General features: G+C 37.6%; 1 protein-coding gene across 1 annotated transcript; it reads left to right on the top strand.

The window, feature by feature from the left end:
- Positions 1-753: 753 nt before the first annotated feature.
- On the top strand, positions 754-23,671 carry Sypl1 (synaptophysin like 1). The gene is made up of 5 exons (XM_052185973.1): positions 754-928; positions 11,934-12,058; positions 14,268-14,475; positions 20,860-21,045; positions 22,416-23,671. The coding sequence occupies exons 1-5, from the start codon at positions 860-862 to the stop codon at positions 22,548-22,550; spliced, it is 723 nt and encodes a 240-aa protein (XP_052041933.1). The 5' UTR covers positions 754-859; the 3' UTR covers positions 22,551-23,671.
- The last annotated feature ends 1,657 nt before the right edge of the window (positions 23,672-25,328 follow it).

Raw genomic sequence — 25,328 nt, 5'->3', positions numbered from 1 at the left:
CCAGACGGGGATAGAGGTGGCAAGATGAGTTGCCCTGAGAGACCTGTCAAACCACGACATCAAATGAGTGGTCTTTCTCCTACTCTGACTTCAACAACTTGGAAATGTCCGCAAAAATGTTTGGTGACTCATACTTTCTCCAGGCGTCCGTCGTTTTGCAATAACTATTTCTTTAAGGACCCTTAACACGAGCTTTGAAGTGAGGCTTTGTCTATGTTCAAACTTCTTACATCTGTCCAAAAGTTCAGAGCACCGTGAAGAAAACGGAGACAGAAGGGCGTCGTGGGGGCGGGTTGTAACAGCCACAAAAGGGCATAGCAACCAGAACGCCGCCAAGGTGGAGGTCCGCGCTGCGCAGGCGCAGGTGTTCCCCGGACCCCCCCCCCCCCCCCCACCTCCGACCCCGCGCGCTCGCGAAGGCCGGAAAGGAGTCGGGGCCCTAGGGAGCGCGCGTGCGCTGTAGAGAAAGAGATAGGCTTTGGGGAAGGGGGCGCGGCACACACATGGCTTCCAAAGCCTACATGGTTCGCCAGCGGTTCAGCCGGCTGAGTCAGGTGCGGCCGGGGGAAGAGCCCGCCCTTCCCAGCCCTGTCTCAGCCGGGTCTCAGCTCGCCCTCTCCATCTCCTAAACGCGGACTCAACCGCCGCCCGGCCCCGCCCCAAAGGCCTGGCCGTCCCGCCCCAGAGGCCAGGCCGTCCCGCCCTAGAGGACCTTCATCCCCGCCCCGCTGGCCCCGCCCTCAGCCCCGCCCCTAGGCCCGCCGGCCCCGCCTTCCGCTCTCGCCGCGGAGTTGCTCCCGTGTCGCTGCTCCCTCCTCCGCCTCGCGTCCTGACTCTTTTCCCTCCTTTCCCTCAGAGGATGTCCGCCTTCCAGATCAACCTCAACCCGCTCAAGGAGCCGCTTGGCTTCATCAAGATCCTCGAGTGGGTGAGTGCAGCCTGCGACGCCGACCTCGTCCGGTCTAGCGCGGGACGCCTTGCGGGGAGGCGGGGACCCGGTAGTGAAGGAGCCCTCGCGCTCGAAGGCCGCGGGGCGGAGATGGCGGCCGGCGTCGAGTCGCCGGTGTGGGCGGCTTCTCCCGGCCGCCCGTAGCCGCGGAGGCGTGGAAGCTCGCTCGCTTTTCTCTCAGGCTCCAGCGCCAGCCGCAAAGGAAGACAGGACTTCCTGCTGCGGTCCAACCGATACCGACCGCCTGGAGGCCCGCGCCTTCCGCGAGCGAGGCTAGACCTGGGTTGCGTCCTTTGCTGGCCGCGGGTACGGGCTCCTGTTAAAAATAGTGTGTGTCAGAGAAGCGGAGGCAAGGCCCATTTAATGCCTGCCCTGGAGTGGACGTCGAGATTGTTTATAGTTAGTTTTAGCAACATCCTGCTTGGAAAGTCAGCTTTCAGCCCTTTCCTGCCAAACAATCATTAACATCAAAAGAGACTTACTAGTTAGACCTTGTCACGTGCGGCTAGTTTATCAAGCACTGCGATTTTCCTACAAACGGTGCTGATTTTAAGAGTTAAAGTAAGCACTTAGCATTTATTTGCCTAGTGTGCAGTCAGGTTGTCATTTTATAGCTGATAAGGTTTAATTTCTTCACAATTTATTTTGATGGTGAAAAATAAGAACTCCCCAGTTTCGTGCATGTGTTTTAACATAGAACTTCAGGTTCTCCGATGACTGTTCTGATTTTTGTATTTACACTGTATGCTTCCAATTTTATGAAAACTGAAATGCTGCTGGTGCAACACGTGACTTTCTGTGCAAACCTAAGTTTAGAAGAAGGTTGACGTTTTAATTCCAGAAGTCATAGGGGAGAAATCAAAGAAATGTAAAGGTCAAGAAAAGAACTTTACGTTTAGTCTCGTTGAATGTTACAATTCAGTTTAATGATTTAGATTTTCACTTAAAAGGCAGTTTATATCTTTCCTTGAATATTTTAAAGTATGAGTAATTTTGTTGTTTGTTGAAATTATCTGTACGTTTCTTAAGAAAATAATGCGTTCAGTTTGAAAACGTTTTACAGGCAGTAATTTTGTAGTAAGACTATGGAGTGTTAATGGTGTAGTGAATATTTACCCAACAAATATTTGAGTGGGTATCATATACCAGCACCTTGCTAAACACCGGCTTACAGATGTGAATAACACTATCTTTTTTCTCATGTTCATTCAAGGATGTAATGGTGAATATAAAAATGCCATATGGTAAATTCTGTATTAAAGATACTTGTAAAGTGTAGTAGATTAGACAGGAAGGCATCATTGGGGTAGACTTTATAGATGGAAGAACATTTGAAGAATGAGTACTAACGTGGGTGGTGGATAGGGCTTGGCTTTCTAGGTCTATAAGAGTCCTGTTAGTGGGAGGAAACGTTGAGGCAGCATAGCCTATGTAAGTAGGTATTTGGTTGGATGAACATATTGACCAAAGTATGGTTCCAAGTGATTATAACAAGTTCGAAGCCCTTGTTCCTTCTGAGGTTAGTCTTGAAAAACTGGTCCTTTGTGTACAAGTTACAGAATATTAGGTAGTATTTGGGTAGTGTCCAGTTAAACTCAGATTCCAAGTGAATTATTGGATTTGCCTTTTAGAAAATTTTAGTTGTAAACAGTATAAAAATGGCCAAACATGGAGAGATACCTGCTGCTTTAGAAATTATCGTACCTAAAATTAATTGTAGTAAGGATGGAGATGACTAGAAATTAAACTGTGAATTGATGTAGCACTGTTATGATGACGATCATATTTCTGACTTGGGTTGGTGATGGCCTTATTGTCTGTGGTAGAAATCATTAAAAAGAATAGAAAAGTATTTGAATTGTTATTAAGGATATGTTGTTGATGATCCTTTTCACATAGGCCCTGGTATATTTGAATCTAAGAGTTTTAAAATATCAGAATAGACTAGAGATTTAGCCTGCCAGCAAAGACGAAAGGAAGATAGAAATATCTTGACATCACTGTTAGAATTTCAAGTAAAGAATGTTCAGTAATGTCAGGTGCCATGGAGAGCTTCCATGAAGTAAGATCCAAAGTGTGTCCTTGTTTTTAGTATTCAGGAGAGCGCTGACAGCATTAGCAGGAACAGCCTCAGTAAAATCAGAAACTATTAATATAGGCTAGGTGGGTGGATGTCCGGGAAGGTAACAAACTCAGTGAAGGTTGACCATCAGAGAAAGTTGTGGTATTATAAAGAAAAAGGAAAACTAGTTTCACTTTACAGCTCATTTGTTTAAATACTTCGTCTAGAGCCAGCCATTATAATTTGATATGCAACAAAAGCCCTTGTGTTTCCCACTTCAGTTAAACAAACTAATTTTTACTGCTTCATCAAACACTTCTTTTTTTTTTTTTAATTTTTGTTTTTTGAGACAGTTTCTCTGTGTAGTACTGGCTATCCTGGAGCTCACTCTGTAAATTAGGCTGGCCTCCAACTCACCTGCTCCTGTCCCCCAAGTGCTGGGTTCAAAGGTGTGCACCACTATTGCCCAGCTGTCAAACATATTCTTAAATAAATCTTTTAATTTCCAAACTGTTAGTGTGTGGTAATGAATATCCTTTGGTAATACTGCTGATTTTTACTAAAGCCCAAAGCCCATCAATTTTAGACTTTAAGCGAAAGTGTCAATGTACTCAAATAAATAATGCCTTAGTGTTTTTTTTTGTTTGTTTGTTTGTTTGTTTTTTGTTTTTGTTTTTGTTTTTTACAAAAAAGAGTTTTTAACCTTTGTAGGTGCCTGGAAAAGTCTTGAACTCTCAGGGGTCTGCAGGCTGAGATTAATGTTTTACTATAAGAAAAATGTTGTTGGCAATGAAAAGCAGAATAGAGGCCTCAATAAAACCTCTGGGTAAATGCCCTAGTTAGATATGAGTACTTCAAATGGCAAATAGAGAGACTGGGAAAATGACTTGTTGGTAAAGTGCTTGCTGCAGAAACCTTAGGACCCAAGTTTGGATCCCCAGTGGGTACACATCTGTAACCTTAGTACTGTCAGATGGAGATAGGTGGATCCCTGGGCCTCCTGGCCAGCCAGGCGAGCAGAAATGATAAGCTTCAGGTTCGGTCAGAAACCCTGCCTCAGAAAACGAGAGAGCAATATGGCAAGATACCTCAGATTGGATTGGCCTCTGGCTCCATTATGGGTGTGCACAGATTAGTGCAATCTTGTGTGTGTATGTGAGTATGTGTGTGTGTGCGCGTGCGCACGCGCGTGCTCACACTTAAGAAAAGATAGAGCCACCCAACAAGGAAGACCTGAACCAGTCTTCCTTCTGGGGAAGAAACAAATTGAGCCTTCATCAAATATCCTAAAACGTATGGAGAAAACCAATTTTTTTAAATTTAAAAACACATTTTATCAGTGGCAACAATTTTACTAGTACTCCATACTATAAGTAGTACTCTATACTATAACTTATTCATGGCAAGCCAGCCAAATCAGCAACGATGGTGCTTATTTACTCTAAAGATCATGAAAATAATTGAGAAGTCTGAATTTTTTCATTATTATTGTTTATCACGTGGTCAGAGGATAACTTGCTGGGGTTGGTTCTCCTTCTGCCATGTGGGACCTAGTGATCCAATTCAGGTCATGAGACTTAGTGGCCAGCAGCTGAGCCACTGGCCCTTAAAATGATTTTAAGATAAATATTTTTATATTCCTTGGTATATATAGTTCTGTACTCAACCAAACATGTTTTAAGAATAAAGATGACAAACACTTTCAGCATAATGATCTCTTCTTAGTCATTCTTAATCAGAAAAGACTTCTCGTTATTTCAGCTATGTCTCAGGAATCTAAATCCTGAAGGGTTATGGAACTGTTAGCAGAAGTTTGTGTGGTTGTACTGTAGAGTGCAGAGAGTTTAAATAAGCATTTGGAGTCTGGTATCATTACTCATTTCATGAGAGTAACTTGGAGTGTCAGTGTTATCAATGTTTAACTTAGTAAAAACAATAAATGTGGTTTTTATAGGAACATTCACTTACAGTATATTTTCAGGCCTATTTCTAAATATTTTGGTTGGTTACTTTCAAAATGAAATATTAGACATAAATTTATATAAATAATTTTGTTTTAATGATGACACTAAATAACAGTGAAAATTGTACAACTAGAAGTGCTTTGTTTTGGCACTCATAAATTAGATTAATTCCAGTATTTTCCAGTAGAATTCTGAGGAATAAGGTGTATAAATAGGAAATAGTATTGTGGCTCTGGCTATAGGATAGGTAATTTACTAAAAACACTGGATATCCCCAATTTTTTTCTGCATGAACTTTCATCCATGTAAAAATTTTGCACAAAGCTCCTCTGCATCTATAATTTGTGTGTACATTTTAATGTTAGTGCCTTAAGACATACTGTACATTTAGAACAAATTTACATTTATATATTTTGTTTTCTTTAGCTTGATTTTTGAGATAAGGTCTCATACAGCCCAAGCTGGCCTGGAGCTGAAGCTGACTTTAAATTCCTGATCTTCCTGCTTCTAACTCCTGTGTACTGGAATTATACACATGTGCCACACACCCAGCTTATATGTTTAGTCTGCATTTAAATGGTACTGCAATAATGTCTTTCCCACCTAACTTCTAATTTGATTAAGTAGAATTTGTTTCTATCTTCCAATGTGGCCTCTAGACCTCTTTTCGTACATGAATGCATTATCAGTCTATATCTCTCAGCAGACATTTTCAAACCACATTATGTAAACATTAGTTTGGTTACAGCTATTTTATTCCATAAACTTGTCTAGACAGGGACACTCACATTGGGATATATGAACACTAAAAAATGAGAAAATAAGTGAAGTTATTGTTTTGTCCTTCTAAGTATGGGATTCAGAAGAGCTAGCTTACTACATTCACATGCGACCTTAATATCCAGGCTCAGCAATAAGGTTTTAGTTTGTCTAAAACTATATAAATAGAAGTTTAAATGTTTAAGCTGATGCTCAGCTGAAGAATGAATTCCATGTCTGTGGTGTCATTATTCTTGGGTAACTGGGGATGGGAAAAATAAATTACAGAAATGGAAAGGAATGGACTGGTGTCACTTATTTATTAATATAGTGTTAATAGTATAGATTAACAGACTCATAGGGCTAACCAGATAAAGTAAATGAACTGTTTGAAAGGGGGGGAAATGTGATAACCAGCTTTAAAATGCCTTCTGCAATAGAGAGAGAGCCAATCTGCAAAGTTCCTGCCCCGTTTTTAATGTTACTTCTGTCCATCTGATTGCTTCTCTGTAAGAATGTGAGTCTGATGTTGCATTATCAAGAAACCCAGCTTTTATGTGAGGTGCCCTGGGTTTAATGATAAATTTACATTTTAAAAATAAATACTGAAAGATTTATACAAATCTTAGATATAGGTCAGGTTTTACTGATGGGCATCCAGTATATAAGTTACTGTTTTGGTAGGGAGTTGTTTTGTTTTGTTGTGGTTAGTTGAAGCAGAGACTCATTACATAGCCCCAGTTGGTCTGGAACTTGATATGCAGATCAGAGTGATCTCAGCCTCAGAAATCTGCCTGCTTTTGCACCCCAAGTGCTAGAATTAAAGATATATGCCAACACTTCCAGCTAGTATATAACTTCTAATCTTGACCAGACATTCTGTAGAATTAAAAAAAGAAAAAAAAAGATGGCTGTATAGTTTTACTCTAAAATGATTTTGGGTGTTTCAGTTATAAATGTGTGCATTGTGCTTTTTTCTGGGTAAGGTGAATACAAGAATTGCTAGTGTGAACACAGCACTTGATGCGGCAGTACAATGCTGTCTAATTCCTAAATTAAAAAACTAAGGTGGCTTTGTGTTTGTTTTTGTTTTTATATATAGCACGATATGCAAGAAAAATACTATTGGTAGATTTAATACAGAATGGGTAAATGTTTGTAGCAATTTAGAAGAATTATCAGTTTTATCACAGTGAATTAAGTAGAAGCTTTTTTAAAAAATTGGGGAATGGAGGCATTCTCAGAAGAATATGTATACAAACTAAGACTAAATAGTGGTGTGTTTCAGAAACAGTGCAGTGTGCAGTAATAACAGTACCTGACTGAGAACATAATTCAGCCAAATCTAGAAAAGTTAGCCATGCCATTTATGCCATATTTGGAAAATATTTGTTTTTTTTTTCCTTAAATATAGACCTGAAAAGTATTGGAGGAGTCCCTTTAAACTAGGGTTACATGATCAGATTGCTATTTCAGACTGGTGTGACATCATTCTAAAATAACTCTGTTCAACAAATAAAACAAAGCAAACAAAAACATACAAGTTACAGAGCAATGTTGTGTTAACAAAGGTTTGTGTGTAGCCAAGACTGACCTTGACCTTGTGACCCCCCTTTATCCCCCCCCCCACCCCCAGAATGCTAGAATTACAGGCATGCGCCACTACTTCCAGTTTGCATGGTACCAGGGAATAAACACAAGACTTAGTACACACTGAGCAAGGTCCCTCAATAACTGACCACATCCCCAGCCCCAGATTGTGTGTTTTTATTTTAAACCTTTGAAATCCATGGCATAGTTTAGATGGCAACACTCTCTGTTCAGCAGCCGTCAGTAGCTGATGGCTATTTTATGGGATTTGGTTCTGTAGAGCCCACACAAGCTGTGTGATGATTGGAATGAGATTAGAAACAGGAAAAGTTTGTTTAGCAACTTCCAGTGAAATCTGGTTAAGTGCCAAAACAAAGAGTTGTGGATGTGATACAAGCAGCTTTTAAAAAATGGCTCTAGACTAGGTATGCTGGTGCGATCCAAAACATAGAAGTGGAGACAGCACGTTACACAGTTATGTGAGTTGAAGGCCAGTCTCATCTACAAAGTGAGGCTTTATCTTCAAAACAAAAACCTTTTAAAAGTTTTCATATTCTGTATAATCTTAATGCAACATGATTTTTTTTTTTAACTCAGCATTAGGTTTCTACAGCTCATCTATATTAATGTGATAAGCTATAGTTCCCATATCTTTTTTGTCTTTCTCCTCCTCCTCTTCCCCTTCCTCCTCCTTTTCTAAGAATGAGGTGCTGGAGAGATGGCTTAGATATTAAGATTACTTGTTCTTGCAAAGGACCTGGGTTTTATTCCCAACACCCATGTGGCAGCTCACAACCATCCATAATTCTAGTTCCTGGTGCTGTGTTGCCTTCTTCAGCCCTTTAACAACAGGGCTCCAGTGGATCACAGACATATGGGAAGAAAACTCTGACTAATGCACATACATCTTCTTTAGAAGATGGTTTGAATACAGTGCAAGAAGGCAGGGAGCCAGGATAGTAACTAGACTAAAGCTGTATCTTGTTTGATCTATAACTCTGAGTTGTAAGAATATACCACCACAATCTGTTTTCCTATTGCTTTTCCCTCCCTCCTTCTTTGATATTAACAGTGTTACTGTAAATATTCATATGTAAGTCTCAGTACTTGAGAAAGGGTCTCCTTGGCCCTTTGGACTAGTGAGACCTTTGTGACCTTTTTTCTTACAAGTATTTCATCTACTTTGTAACTTGCTTTATATTTAAAAGTTGGCTTTTTATTTTAATTTATTTTATCTGTAGTTGAAATTAACTATCTTTTATGGTAGTGCTTTCTTTAAGAAGAATCTTAAATTCTTCTACATGGTCACATATTTTCTTTTTGTAAAGCTTTCTCATTTAAGTTCACAACTCACTTGAACCATTAATGAATAGCCCTTTGCTAGTTATCAACTACTGTATAATAAATTGCTCCAGCTTAGCAACTTAAAACAACAGATATTTATTATCTCATAGGTTCTTTGTGGAAGGGATCTGGGAGTTTGAGTTCAGGGCTTCTCCCTATTGGCCAGGGCTGTACTAATCTCCTAGCCTTAAGCTCAGTCATGTGGTTATAGGCAGTCCTTGGTTTCATGTCCTTAGAACCTCTAAAATTTGCCTGAAGGGGGTTAAGGGTATAGGGGAGAGCACATGGCATAGCATGCTTCAGTCCTTGGGTTCAGCCCCTAGCATGTGGCATGGAGCACAGGGGAGACCTACATGCCGGATGTGGTGGCTCATGCCTGTGCTTTTAGCACATCACCATGAGCTCTAGGCTAACTTGGGCTAGAGTAGTGAGACCTTTTCTCAAAAACAAAACCCACAAATGCCTGAATAGTCTGAATCTCCTGCCAACATGACAGTGAGCTTTGAGAAAGTTCAAGAGAAGACAAGAGACATAAATCGGCTATGGTAGGGCGGTTTGTTTGTTTTAGGCAGTCATATGTATCCCTGCTGGTGAAGACCTCACTATAGCCCAAGGTGCCCTTGAATTTATGGTCCTCTTTACCTCTACCTACTAATTATAGGCATTACAGATATGCTTGTTTTATTCAGTGTTGGGATCAATCCCAGGGTTTCCTGCATGGTAGGCAAACAAGCCACCAATTGAGCTATAATCAAAGGCCAGAAATAGCAGTCTTATTATAATGTAATATTAGAAGGAACCTGTTTCTTCTGCTATATTCAGTACTCTGTATAGGTAAAACTTAAGGGAAATTAAGCTTTTCCTCTCGATGGCTTGTGGCAACGGATCTAGACATACCTTGCTCAGTGATGTGCAGTGACAAACTGTCAGGTAAAAATGTTCAAGATTCCAATCTATTTCCGGCTTCTTTAATTTGATCTCTTGGTTCAGTTTGTTTATATTATTTTTATTTTTAATAACCTTAAATGTGAGTTTATTCGTAAGACTCAATTCTTGGTTTTTTCCTACTCTATATATTCATGTATATTTATTTTGAGAGAATATCCATATCTATCGGTACATATGAAATCTTAATAGAGTATCTCAAACTGTATGTAGACATTACCTCAGGCTCTTTATAAGTGTTACCAGATTCTTTTTTTGTGTGTATTTCTTTTTTTGGCAGAACCTCTGATTATTACAATACTGATTGTAATATTTAATACCCTACAATATTTAATACCCTGGAATGATTCACGAGAAGCCATTTCTAGCTTTCCATTATTGTAACAAAATACTTGAGGGTAACCTACCTAGAAAGAAACCAGGTTTTAGATTCACAGTTCCATCGTTGGCAGGCTCAGTCACTTTAGGTCTGTGCTAAGTAGTGCTTGGTTTAGCAGCTCTGCTTCAAGACAACCCAGAAGCAGAAAGAGACAGATAAGGTCAGGTTTCCAATATTTCTTTGAAAAGAATGACCTTTCTTTTAGCAAGGCTTCACTTCCTGAAGGTTTCCCACTCCCCCAGCATGCTGTTGGTCGATAGTATGTACTGGCATCTAGGAAACACTCATCCAAAGTACAGCATCACATAGTTAGCACTATAGGCTTTGATAGGAATTATATATAAAAATGTTTCTAGTGTTTGAAGTGTATAACTTTTAGCAAAGAGACCCCAAAGCTCTTTCGTTCTCTATTCTGAGGACAAACAGTAAGTATAGTACATAGGCAATCTTAAACATGATGAAGAAGAAATAGAACCGTGTACATAGAATATTAGAGAAGGATGGTAGGGGAGAACCCTCTCTGCTAAGATTCCATTGGCATAGTGAGCTGAGGAGGTGAGGAAGTGAGCGTGTGTTACAGTTAGAGGGAATAGCCAATGAAGACCCTGAAAGCGTTGTTTAGTGACTGGCTTGCAGATATGTAATGTGTGAAACGATAATAAAAAGGAAAAGGTAACGTAGTGTATGAGTTAAAGATATTAGGGAACTGAAAGACATTTAAGAATGCAGGAGCTGTTTAAGTACTTTTAGAAGAGGGTGCCTATTCTGCCTTGAATGTGTGTTTAAACTGCACAGGCTATCTTATTAGTAGTGCACTGACATTGTTGCAAAGAGGGAATCAGGAATACTACCATTAAGGCTATTAGTGCAGAATCTAGCTAAGAGGTTGATATGCTGGTCATTTAGATTAGGAAGTGGTGATAAATAGATTCCATGTGTATTTTGAAAACAAGAACCATTAACATTTACTGAAATATTGAAATTTCAGATACTATAGCACCCAAAACAAAATATTTTAGTTGTGGAAAACAATTTATAAGACAAAAATTTGTTAAATCTTGTATCTTGTGTTGTACTGAGAAATAACCAGTATTAAAATTTTCATGTATAACTCTTCTGGATTTTACCCTCTTTATATATAGGTGTGCGTAGATATACTTGTAGTATATTGTATGAACAAATTCTCTATGTAATGAGAATGTTTCATTAATAATCAATACTATAGTAATTGAAAGTTTATTCTGTTGTATAAATGAATTCTAGTTTATGCGACTTTCTAGCAATACTTAGGATGCATCTGGGTCTTTCTGTTACAGGTAGAATTTAAGGAAGCTTTGTAATATTTTTAAGCATAAACATAATCAAGAAGCGTTTTTCAACTGCTTTTTCAAACCCTGAAATCTGTGAACGTGATGATTCACGAGTTCATGAAGTGGGATCTCTTTCTCTACAATCTCTTGTTTCCAACAGGTCACTGAGTACTTGCACTCAAACAAAAACCAAAACACCTTCAATTTACTTGCATTTAAATTTTTGATAGGGAAAAATGGGTCTTATTTTAATTTTGTTTTTTGTTTTGTTTTTGTTTGCTTGTTTTGAGACAGGAGCTCTCTTATTTCTTGCTGACTTGAAACTCTGACTTTATGTACACCAAGTTGGTGTTGAACTTAAAAGTAATCCACCTGCCTCTGCCACCATGCTCAGCAAGTCTTCTCTGAATTTCTCTGAATATTGTATGGGCTAGTATATTATACTTGGGAAAATAAAATCTCATCTGTTGACATTTGCACATTTTTATAAAGTTTTTTAGTATATGGTTAGTAGTTTCTAGAATACTTACGAACTTGAACTTGTTTTTAATGATCACATATTTATATTTTAATGACTTTTGTCATTCTGGTTGTAGTAATGTTTTCTATTTTTTGGTCTCATTTTATGTAGTTTGCTTCCATCTTTGCTTTTGCCACCTGCGGTGGATTTAAGGGCAAAACAGAAATTCAAGTGGGCTGTCCTTCTAAACCTGGTGACAATAAGACAGTTACAGCTACTTTTGGTTATCCATTCAGGTGAGTTATCTTTTACTTGTTTAACAGCTGTTCTAACTTCATACTTAGTCATAGGATCTTTAACAATTCTGGATTTAGACAGAGGCCTGATCCCATCAGTCTCAGCTCTTGGGAAGCTAAGGTAGGAGGAGAGTTCCAAAACAATCTGGTTCCAAGACCCTGCCTCAGCTGCAACATGGACTTAGGAATGTTTTCAACTTTTATTTTCTGAAGGTGGTAAAATATTTTAGATTTGCATGTTTATTAGTGGTCTTTATTCAGACATTGGTACAGACCAGTGCCTGTCTGCACATTTTCCTGGTCTCTGGAAGGAACTATACAAAGGGGAGTATGTTCATTACTTTCTAGTTGCTGAGACCAAATATCTGACAGAAGAAGGAAGAATTGTTTTGGCCCACAGTTCCAGAGGCTGTACCATGCTAAGTTGACTTCATGCACGTGGGCAGTAAATCATTGTAGTGAGAATGTTGTGGCAAAAGCAATTCTTCATCTCACGGTAAAGCAAGCATGCCCCTAATGTCCTACTTCCTCTAGGAAAGCCCCTTGATGAAGCTCCAGAACCTTCCATAATGGTGCCATTAGAAAAACATTTCTTATGTGAACCTATGTGAGAAATTTCATATAGGCCCTAGTGATGGCACGTGTCTTTGATCCCAGCACCCTGGAGGCAGAAACGGGATCTCAGTGAGTTTCTTCTACAAAAGAAGTTCCAGTTCCAGGACACCAAGGGCTACATAGAGAGACCCTGTCTCCAAAAACAAACAATCATAGCACAGTAGATCAGAGATGGGAAAAATGGGGACTATTCTGTTTGTGAGCCCGTTTGCTACCAACACTCAAGTTTATGAAGATAGACACTTCTCATGTTCCTGCAGTTACCAAAGTAATAGTGATTTATGTCATTTTAAGACACACTTGGTAGGCAGAGGCAGGTAGATTTCTGAGTTCAAGGCCAGTCTGTTCAACAGAGTGAGTTCCAGGACATCCAGGGCTACACAGAGAAACCCTGTCTTGAAAAATAAGCAAACAAAAAAGACATACATGAACAATACATGTTTCTCAAGAATAAAACCATGTTTATTTTACTTTTAAAGGAAAACAAACAGTAACAAGTATCTCTGTGACTTCAGTATTTCACTGAAAAGTTATTGTAAATATTGTGCCTAGGATATGAATCTTCTGCTTAACTTGCTTTGCTTGACCTCTCAAAGATTCAATTTTCTGCCCAATAAATTGGAAATATAATGTTTTAAGAATGTTTTGAGAATTAAGTAAAGTTTCAGGGTTTCACTATGTAGCCCTAGTTGGTCAGGAACTTGCTCTGTAGATCAGCTGACCCAGAAATTCATAGAGATATGCTTCCTGCTTCTTGAGTGCTAGGCCTAAAGGCCTGTACACCTATGCTCTCTGCAAATAAAATATTACATTAGAGATCTGTATATACTGAGGGCTTACTAATCATCAAAAGTTTTTCATCTCTTATTTTGTTACAGTAGCCATCTTTAATGACATTGGTTTTAAAATTTATAAATGGGGAAAATGGAAGGCAGTGTGAGTTTTCATTTAGCTAGTTAATCAAGAGTTAAAATATGAACCATGGGGTTGGAGAGATGGCTCAGCAGTTAAGGGCACTCTTGGAGGACCTAGGTTTCAATTCTCAGCACCCACATATGGCTCACAATTGTCTGAATTTTAGTTCCAGGGAATCTGATGTACTCCTCTGCCATGAGGCACACAGGTGGTACACAGACATACATGCAGGCAAAATATCCACACTCATAAAGTAAAAAATAAAACCGAGTCTTCAGGTTGGTTGAAAATATCTCTTTTAAAAAAAGAAGAAGAATTCATCTCCTAGAATTAGTGACACAGACCTCTGCCTCTTAAAATAGAAATGTAAGTTGTAAAGTATTTTTATAATTCCTTCTAATATGATAAATTTTTATTATAAGAAGAGAGTATCTAAATGTCAAAATGTTTAATTTCATTTATATTCAATCCGTCATAAACCTATTACTGAATAAATTTTTGGATATATGTAGTATGAGATTTTTGGTTTAGTTAAATATGTAAATCTTTCTTTTTCAAAAAGAAAATGTTTTTAGTGTACTTGGGAATTATATTTTGAAATGTCAATGTTCTGCTTAAGTATTTCAGTATTAGGAGAACCTAGTCATTCATGTATTTATTTGAGTCTTTTTTTTAATAGGTTGAATCAGGCATCATTTCATGCCCCTCCAAATGTCAATGTGTGTGCCGTGAACTGGGAAAAGCATGTTCTCATCGGTGATTACTCCTCTTCTGCACAGTTCTACGTTACGTTTGCAGTCTTTGTGTTCCTGTACTGCATTGCTGCCCTTCTGCTCTATGTTGGTTACACGAACCTCTACCGGGATAGTCGCAAGCTGCCCATGATTGTGAGTAACTGTTTTGTCTCTATACAAAAATAGTATGCACGTATAAATAAGTTACAGTTCAAGGTAACTACAGATGTTTTCTCTACTAGAAATATAAATTATTGACATACATGTTTGACATGAGGAAAGCTTTAGTTATTAAGTTTAATTCAATTTTCAGTCTGTTTATATATACTTCAGGGATTTATTTTTTAAGCCTAGAAAACCTTCAAATATTTGATAAGTTGTTAAGTTTTAACTAGCAAACATTTAAGAACTTTGTGTCTTTAATTTGACAACTTACAGGACAGGAATCCTATTTCTACTTGTCACCCTTTTCTCCAAATTCCCTGTGTGCCACTTCTGTTTCTCGGGGAGTTTCGTGGTCTTCAGCCGTGAACTGGGGCCCGAAGCTCACATCTGACCCTTTGACATAGAATGTTCTTTAGAACATGGCTTTACCTGACCCTTTATGTTATACATTGTGTATGGCTGCTTTTATTCTAAACACTGACCCAGATTATTCTTATAGTCATTATCACTGGTATCAGTAAGTTACATTTGAACCTTTGAATGTCAGCAAAGGATTTGAATTTGAAGTCCTGTTGACTTTCTAAGGGCTTCAGAGTCTACTGAGCTAGAAATAAAAATTATCTTTGATATTAAGGGAATAGTCTGTCCTGGATTATCAGTGTCAACTCTAGCGATCAGCTGTGGTTTATGTTAGACCTCCACTATAAAGGAATGGCTTTAAGGTCAGTGGTAGTGTGGAGGCTTTTGTGATACTAGGCATTCGTATCTATGAAAAAAGTACTGAAGTCTTTAAAGAAGTAGTGAATTGACCTTAAATAGAAGGCTGTTTTAATATGTAGGAATTATTCAGATAAATTTTATTTACCAACTTATTTTTAATTTTTGCTGCTTGGATCATAAGAATGTAAATGGTAAGTAAAGAAGAAAAACATTTTTTATCATGCAGATTTTCTATTTATGTCTGGATAAGTATAAGAAAGCTAGATGGTTTCATTAAAATACTTCTTGGCTATTAATTACCTTTTTAAAATGTTTATTCATTACAAACTAGGAATCTAGCTTTGAACATTTTAGGCTTTGCTTTAAAAAGTGACTAGATCACAGATAATTTTTTTTAAACTCTATATTATTAACAGATTTTTTTGCATTTTGTCACTATACCAACAAATTCCTTTTTTACTAAGTAAAAAAATATTATACTTAACATTAAGAAGTAGGTTGTAGAAAGCTTTCTATATGATTAAAACAATCTAGTTGTATGTGATTCAAAGAGTCAGAAGTAAGCATCTATATTAGAGTGACATTATTGATCATACAGATACTCCAGAGGTAGTCTCATCAATGGTTTTTGCTATTTATTTTTTGTTTTCTTTTGTTTTTGTGATACAAGGCCTCATATAGCACAGGCTGGTTTGCTAAGTAATTAAAATGGCATTGAACCTCCTAATCCTTCTGCTTCTTCTGCTTTTAGGTGCTGGGAATGCAGGTGCACACTACCATGCCCAGCAAAATGGGTGCTTCTTCTTTATAAAAGTAAAATTCAGGATCTCGTGTGGTGGCTCAGCAGTTAAGAGCACACATTGTTATTCTAGTGGAAGTTCTTCCTGAGTTCAGTTCCCAGCACCTATGTTAGGCTCATAACTGTCTGTAACTCCGTATCCAGGGGAATCCAGTACCCTCTAATGGGCTCCCCTCACTCCCTAGACACACACATTCATATAAAATTTAAAATAATAAAAGTAAATTTTTAAAGTAAAGTTACATTTTGAATTATTTAAATTTAATCATAAGTATAACAAAAAGGAATTGTATATTTTAAATGTAACATTGACTTTTCGGTACTATTGATTAATTAGCGTATGTTATTGATTTTTAGAATTCTCAATTCTGTACTAAGGTATTTTAATTTAAATTTTTTCTAGATTTTCTTTTTTAATATAGGACTTTTTCAAATTAAGTAGAAGATGGCATAAGTGGTGCACCAAGTCAGGAATATCAAAATTGAAACATGGCAAAGGGGATTTTCACATTCTACAATCTTTTGCAAATTATGTTTTAACTTGTTGCTAGGTAGCTGCATCACAGGGCTCTAGGTAGAACCATTCATTCACTTAAACTGCTGTGTGGCTAGAGTCGAGGAGGACATGATGTTCAGGGACCACAGTAAGCCCTCAACTTTTTATCCGCACATGAACACATGTGTGCTGTGTTCAGAAACGTTCCTACTTTTGTAATATGTAGATGCCTTAGTATAAATATCAGCAAATTAGAGTTAAAGAGCAGAACCAGTGGACTGGAGTGATGCCACAGTTGGTAAAGTTCTTGCTCTGTAAGCATTGCAGATCTGAGTTCACAAGGAAGACAAATTATAACCCCAGCACTGTAGGGGGTGTGGAGACAGGAGGGACCCTGGCCTCACTGACCGGCGAGTTAGCCAAATCCATGAGCTCCAGGCCCAGTGAGAAAGAAAATAGAGACAAGCTGTGAAAGACACCTGACATTTGATTCCTGCCTCCACACACAAGGCTATACACCAGGTTTATATACACATACAGGTTTATATACACATACACAAAAATAAGCATAACCAGAAAAAAACATGCCTTAGCCAAGAATTCAAAAATAAGTAAATACCTGAAAATTAAGAAGTTTGACAAATTTTGGTCAAAGCTATAAATTTAGCATTGGGGAATTTTCCTTACTATGATATTTTATTGAGTTTCCAAAAGAAAAGATATACTTAGAAAATATCTGTTTGGAATGAAAGGGAGCACAATATAGGAGTACAGTGGATAGTGTTCCCACAATTCAGAGAATGCTGCCTATGATACTTGTTTCTGTGATCTGTGCATTTTAAAAGGACCAGAGTTAGTGAAAGCTTAAGCGCAAATATCCGTGTTTGTCTAATTTTAGTCCTTGGTTTTGTCCTCTAAGCACAAATATTTATTTACTGTGTGACTAAAAGGTGGCTGATGAGATAATTGAAATCTTTTTAATCTTTTTAACATTTATTTCAGTGTGTGTGCACATGCAGTGGTGCACATGTGGAGGCTGGAGGATGACTTGCAAGAGTTTGTTCTCGCCTTCCACCTTGTGGGTTTCTGGGATCTAACTCAGGTTGTCCGCCCTGGTGACAAGTGCCTTTATCTGTTGAGGCATCTCACTGGTCCAAGATAATTAAAATTTTATTTTATTTTTTAAAGAAGTCTTTGGTGATAAGCCCTAGAACTCATTTCTGGAGTTAACTTTGCTGTTAACAAACAGTAGCTCATACAGTATGCCCCATATGCTTAGAGGAATATCAAAAGCTATAAACTTTAGATCCTTTCTATTAATTCACAGGACATGCAGACAGGGTAGGCTTCAACTTCATGGTACAGAATCCTAGTCCAAGTAGTTAGGTCTTTGTAACCAGTCTAGGGAACAATATTTCAGTTCCCCAGCTGAAAAGATTGGATAAGGAGAAGTTGGTTGCTTTGTTAGGTTTTTCTTTCTTTGTCTTGTTATTCTAAAAAAAGTATCCAGTATTTAATATTAAAACCTTCATTTATATTTTTGGGAATGTAATAAATAACAGGATTCAAAAGAAAGCAATTGAAATTCAAAACAAACTATTTCATCTTTTTGTTAGTATAATGAACATTCCTTTTTTAAATTTTTATAGTAATTTTTTATTTTTTGAAATTATAATTACATTATTTCCCCTCTTCCCTTTTCTACCGCCAACCTTTCCCATGTATCCCCCCACCCCCTTTCTCTCTAAAATTCGTGGTGTCCTTTTCTATGATTTTTCCTAATTATATAAATAGAGCCTGCACGGTTCATATATTGTTGCTTGTATGTAGATGATTTCAGCTGACCACTGGGTATTGGATAACCAGTCAGGGCCTCTTCACTGGGGAAGACTGTTTCTCCTCCTCTGGCCGTTCCTATTTGCCTGTTGTTCTCTGTCTAGTGCTGAGATCGCCTGAGCTTTGCCTCCTTCCTTACTAACACGTCTATTAGTGTCATCCTTGTTCAAATCTCTAGGCAGCCATGTTGATAGACTTCATAAGTGTAGTTTCTCTGACAGTTCTAGAAGACACAATCTCACAGCAGACTTCCTGTTTCTTTGTCTCTTACAGTCTTTCTGCCTCCTCTTCTCTTGTTCTCTACATTTTGATTGGTTGTGGTTTTCTGTAATGGTCTCTGCCTATTGCAAAAAGGTTTCTTTGATGAGAAGTGGGAACTACACTTGTCTATGGGTATAGAAGTAGATATTTAGAATGCAGTTAGGGATTATGCTGGTTTATTTAGTAAAGTGGCAGTTAATAGGTTTTCCTCCAGGATCCATGATTTCTCTACCTCTGGGTAGTTGGCTAGGTTTCCAGTCAGGCTTGATTTCCTTATTTGAGGAGACCTTACATTCAATTACATAACTATTGGTTTTGACCAGTGTATACATGCCATGTTAGTCATTGTGATTCATAGCTATTATAGCTGAAAAGGGCTATTGGGTGCTTCTTTCCCTTAGAATTTTTACAAGGTACCCTCTGATATTATGAAAGCTAAGTCCTCAAGTAGGAGGCTTTCATTCAGGTCAGATCCAGCTCAGGTCACCCTCTGGGTTCTGTATCAGAAATGCATAGTCTCTTCAGCAGTAGAACTTGCATCTCTGGGGGACAGCCAAAGGCAACAGCAATGTCTATAATGTTTGGGAAGTCTCTTGGACAACCCTGATCACAAATCTTATGCCTGGTATTGGAGTTTCTGTTAGCAAGTGTATTATGGCTCTTAAGGGAACATTGTTGGCCTAAATGGGGAGATTGTCATTTAAACTATATGTGTACTTATGTAACTTTAGGCAGTTAGATAATAAGATGATTCCTATGACTTCAGACATCCTTTATTTTTACCCTGCTTCTTCTATATTTAGCTTCTTCTTCCTCCCTAATTAAAACCCCATAATTTTTAAAAATTTTATATGTATAGGTATTTTGCCCACATGTATGTCTGTGTACCACATGCCTGCTGGACCCACAAGTCCAGAAGAGGGTGTCAAATCCCCAGAAACTGGAATTAAAGACAGTTAAGAACCACCACATGGGTTCTGGGAATTGAAGTTGAGTCCTCTGGGAGTATAGGCATTGCTTTTAAATATTTGAGCCATTTTTATAGCTCCTAATACAGTAAACATTCTTAAAATTCATAGTCATGAAACTTAAAAGACTTGGTTGTATTTTTGTTCACTACTTCATTAATTAATTTCTTAGAGAATTATTTTTGACAAGACTTAGAATTGTATCTGAATACAGGAGGATAAAAGAGCTTATTTATGTATTCAAGGGCTTGTAACAGACCATAATTAAAGGACGTAATGATGTGAGTAAAGTTGAGTGACAGTTAAAAAAAAAAAAGAAAGACTGGTAGTGTCGGTTTATAGGTCTTAGCAGGGTCAGCAACTTGCAATAATGATGATCAACAAAGATTATGGAATGAAGAAACGCCTGGTCTGATGGTGCATGCCTTTAATTCCCTGGAAGCAGAGGCAAGTGAATTTCTGTGAGCTGGAGGCCAGCCTAGCCTATATATTCAATTCCAGGCCAGCCAATGCTACATTGTAAGACTGTGTCTGAAAAGAGCAAAACAAAAAAGATAGAGAAATGCACTTAATTGTTGACAGTAGAATAAAGGTTGACTCTAGGAGTAGATGGCCAAGATTATGATGATAACTTACAAAACTTTGTCCTTTTACTTTAAAAAAGTGGACCTAAGGGCTAGAGAGATGGTTCAGTGGATAAAGAGCACTTGTGAAAGCGAGAGGACCAGAGTTTAAGTCTCCAGCACCCATGCCATGTGGACCTCCAGTTTCAGTGTGGAGTGCAGAGATGGGTGGGTCCTGGAGGCTTGCTGTCTAGACTACCTGATTCAAACGAGGAATGTCAGGTCAGGAGAAGGCCCTGTCTCAGACACATAAGACACTGACTTCCTCCTGTTCTCCATGTGTACACATGTAAGTGTGCACACTCACCAAAATTAGAAATAATTATAGAAAATAAAAAGTAAAGGAATACCCAGCCATTCTTGAAAGGAGGCAAGAAGATTGCTCTTGAGTTCAGGGCTAACAAAACCCTGCCTCAAATATAAATAAAGTTTAAGTTTCTGACTTCTAAAGAAATGATTAAGTCTTACTGTATTTCTGGCATGGTGCTAGAGACAGACAGTAAATAGCAATGGGGATTAGACCCAATGTGACCTTTTATACAAAGCAAATCATGAAGACCAACTATTTCTTGGTACCATGGAATTAAATGGAATCCCGATTTCTTTATTGCTGATATGAAATGTGCTACTTTTAAGTTGATTGTGCACTAACTGCGTATTTTTCTCTAGGACTTTATTGTTACTCTTGTTGCTACTTTTTTGTGGTTGGTGAGTTCCTCAGCCTGGGCTAAAGCTCTTACAGATATTAAAATAGCTACTGGACACAGAATTGTTGAGGAACTTGATCCCTGCAAGTCAGCAGTGTCGTGTCACTTTGTCTCTGTGACCAGTATGGGATCCCTGAATGTATCCGTGGTGAGTGTCTGATACTTTCACGGCTTGTTTCATTTACTAGAACAACATTTAAGAAAGCAGTAACTTTCAATAACCTGAATAAATTGATTCTTATTCAGCTATTTGGATTCTAATTAGGATATTATGTATATATACAAATCTCCTATTTGTATTTGTATATGTGTATATATGTATATGTGTATATATATATATATCCTATATGTATATGTATATATATATATGTATATCCTATGTGTGTATGTGTGTATATACACACACATACATACATATACACACACACATACACTTATGGAAAATATGACCTTGTAACCAAGATATAAAGACTAGAAGATACAAATAATTGACGTGCCACCCATTGTGGTATAGTATCTTAAGTTACTCAGCCATTTTGAGAGGAATATGAAACACTGTATTGTTAGCTTCATTGTACAGCTGAGAGAATGTATGTAGCTCATGCATTATATTCCTCTTAGGAGACACAACTCTTAAACCAGATCTCTTAAGTCTGATTTACTAAGAATACATAAAACTCTTAAAGTTTTAAAGTTTCTTAAATCCATAAAACTTAATATTTGTAATTCATTGAATATTTTTCTATTCATCAAACTGAAGTTTATTATCAGTAATGTTGAGCATATTTTGGAAGGCTTTTTCAAGAATATACTTTTATATAAGTTGAAGCCAGTACTGCCTTATAAAGCAATTTACCCACATTTGTGTTTATAACTTAGTAGTGTAAAAGTCAGGACTTGGAGCTTATGTTACTCCATAGAACAAGTTCAGAAGAATTTTGTGTGCACTTACACAAAGACATGTAAAGCATTTGTCATCGATTACATAGTCCTGCAAGCTTCTTACTTCATAAGTCACATCATAGAGTGATGGAAGGACTTTGTCACATGACATAGGTGCATTCAATTTGTTCTTCTCTGACATCTCATCTAGTCCTATGAGTATATGAAAATTCTTGTATGTTGATCAGTGCAGGATATATAGCAAAATTTTGGCTCCAACTGTTGGGATAGCAGTGATCAGTCAGGGAGGGAAGGAAATAAGAGATTCAATGGAAGAAAGGTAAAAACTTAAAAGACGCAAACTTGGCTTCCCATTGACCCTCTTCACCCTGGATACCAAAGTCTGAATTCAAAGTAATAAAGGGAAGATTTCACTTTTCTCATATGTAATCAGAAGTTCTACATGTAGAAATAAAAGGTTTTCAATTTTGTTGTTTATGTTAGATATAGAGGTTTAACATGTTGTGTATAAGTCATTATACATTCATAATTTGTACAGTGGACTTATTTTTATTCTACTTTGTATGTATTCTAAAGCAAACATTAGATTTTTATATGTGTTTTCCTCTTTCATAGATCTTTGGCTTTCTGAATATGATCCTTTGGGGAGGAAATGCTTGGTTTGTGTACAAGGAGACCAGCTTACATAGTCCATCAAATACGTCAGCTTCCCACAGCCAAGGAGGTGGCCCACCCACTTCTGGAATGTAATTAAAGGGAGAAATACACTGTATGAAATGTGTGCTGTACTATGCCTTGTTGCCAACATCTTGAGAAGCATTATTGTTTCTAATAAAAAGTATTGGCTTTTTCAGTAAATTGGTGGGTTTAAAAATTTGCTGCTTTTCTACATAAAACGTGCCTTTTCTAGAAATTTAAGATGTAAATGTATTTTTACATGTAAGTTTGAAAATTCAGGAGCCTGTTATGAGATGATGTTACTTTTAACTGAACAATAATTTAACTAAGTTGCTTCTAAAGTGTTTACACCTTAAACTTTAACATAAACCTTCATTCAGAAAACAGTTATGTTGTATCATAATATAGGAAGAATGTGTTTGGAATATACACTACTGTTAGTTTGTACACATCATATCCTTAAGGCTTGGCTTGTTTAAGAAAACCTTGATTGCATAAATCATATTTAGAAAAAAATTAGTGCAATTTTATATTTGAATTCATGTTAAAAAATTTTTTGAATTGCAAAGACTGGGTATGTATTTTGTTTCTGTTTTTTTTTTTTTAAATGACCTGCTGTACTTATTAGGTGTACTAAAATTGTCTTAGAAGCAAGAGCTTGAAAATTATAACAGATGTGTAGAGTTAACTTTGCACTTGCATTGCATGGGTATATTCATTATTTCCGGTGGTTTCTTAGGCTTGCAAAGAGCATGGCTCCCCAAGATGGTTTTATAATGAAGGCATTCTTGATAAATATTTGTTTACTATCCATTATTCATACCAAGAGAAAAAATCTGCTTTTTTTTCCAGACCCTGTTTAGAGGGTTACTAAAAATTAAGGTTGCCTTTTACTTTTGAAACATTTAACATTTAGTCGATGAAGTTGCTTCTCCTGAGTTTAACATTGATATTGTGAAAATAAATGCAGTTCAGATTTCTTATTTCTTAAGATTCATTCTTCACAAAAGGGTTATTAAGGAATTATGCTGGTAAAGGAACCTAAGTTAGCTGCATTGTGTGTGTGCTGTCTTTACACACACACACACACACACACACACACACACACACGTTTGTGTATGGTCAGAATACGATGCTTTGTGTTCCCGTTTTTTTGTTGTTGTTGTACAGGGATTCAGACTTCCTATTCTTAACAAGATGATGTTTATATGTAAAGCACATCTTACGATATTGCCTTATTTTTGTTGCTTTACTCATGGTAAAGTATCAGTTTGAGAATGTATGTTTAATAAGCAAACAATAAAGAAGTTAAAATAAAGAATGCCTGGTTGTTATATTACAATGAACTCTTCATCCTGAAGGTATAATCATTGTAAAATGGAACCTCTTTTCAAAGCAGGACATAGAATTACAATAGTATTTTTAAGTGCCAATAGAACAGACTAAAATGCTTCAGACATTTCATTCTTGTTTGAAAAATATCTATAACTCTTAGATTGTTTTCCTGGTAAATATTTTCTAATTGGTCACTCAAATAGGAAAGACTACTGACTGAGAAGTCACAACTTGTGGGCCTGTCTCCATAGTTCACCTGGTAGGCTGCTTGTCTAGCATGCACGAGGCCCTGGTTTCATCCTCTGCACTACTGCATAAAGAAGCCAGCTATGGCAGCTCAAGCCTCAAATCTCAGCACTCCCGGTTTAACGTCATCCTTGCCTACCTGGGGAGTGTGATGCTGGCCTGGGATAAAGCAGTCAGGTCTACTCTTTTCCTGCTCTCTTCCCCTTTCCTTACACCGTCTTGCCCCCACTCCTTCCTCCTCTGCCTTTTTCTTCTTCACCTCCCCATCCTGGAGCCAAACTGCTGGGATTTGAACCTGTCCTCGGGCAGCTCACAAGCTAACAAGGTGAAGTCTACATTTGTATCTGAGAACATGGAAATAAGAATACTAACCTTGGGCTGGAGAGGTGGCTCAGGGGTTGGAGCACTGGCTGCTCCTCCAGAGGACCCACATGACAGCAATAACCACCTAATACTCCAAGGAGGATCCAGTGCCCTCCTCTGGCTTCTACAGACACTACATACATTCACAGTATGCATGCAGGTGAAACACTCACAGAAATCTTTTTTTTTTTCTTAAACTGGCTTCAAAAAATATGAAAAACAAATGGGTATAGAGGTTATGAAATGTCTTGAGCACATAGGTTCTACATTTAAGTTAGCTGTGTCTAAGACTGTTAGCCTGTGGTCCAAGGGGCAGAGGACACAGGCTGAGAAGCAGGAAGAGCTTCAAGCATCTAAGTTTCTCCCTTTGTAGTGTTTACAATTTGGTTTTCTTTAACCAATCCTAAGTGTTTGGGTGTGTTTGTTTTTCTGTTGGTGCAGATATTGGTAAGGCTAATGAAATAAAAAGGTGGTAGTCCATTGAAATGGGAGTAACCTCAGAAAGGGCTTCTGTTACCCCAACACACGCACTGCTTTCTAGGGAACATTAGAGACATTTTCTAGGACAAAAACAATAAAAGCTTTAACTTCCCAGAAGATAGGCTGCAGAAAGCTATTTAGAAACAGACTAATTACTAATTTTTTTAAAATGTTCACCTAGATAAAGTTCTAGATTTAAAACATCTGTAAAAGGTAGGGGTGGCATTACATGATATTTTATCTTTGGGGCATAATTATAATTTTTATGTAATTTTTCCAGAAATGGGTGAATGTATAAAATCATACAAAAGAACTTTTTAAGTACCGGATTTTTTTAAAGAAATAAAATATTGCTAGAACAACTTTTTCCCCATGGAGATAGAGATGGCACAGATAGCTCAGAAATGAATATTCTCATCAATACTG

Source organism: Apodemus sylvaticus, chromosome 6 (assembly GCF_947179515.1).
Source record: "Apodemus sylvaticus chromosome 6, mApoSyl1.1, whole genome shotgun sequence".
NCBI lineage: Eukaryota > Metazoa > Chordata > Mammalia > Rodentia > Muridae > Apodemus > Apodemus sylvaticus.
The sequence above is the reverse complement of the archived record's forward strand: the minus strand, read 5'-3'. Positions and strand labels throughout refer to the sequence as shown.

Bases quoted from the DNA above. Each gene is read 5' to 3' on its own strand.
- Sypl1 (XM_052185973.1), top strand. From the start codon at position 860: ATGTCCGCCTTCCAGATCAACCTCAACCCGCTCAAGGAGCCGCTTGGC. The intron at 12,059-14,267 runs GTGAGTTATCTT...TTTTTTTAATAG, and splicing joins ACTTTTGGTTATCCATTCAG to GTTGAATCAGGCATCATTTC. The intron at 14,476-20,859 runs GTGAGTAACTGT...ATTTTTCTCTAG, and splicing joins GTCGCAAGCTGCCCATGATT to GACTTTATTGTTACTCTTGT.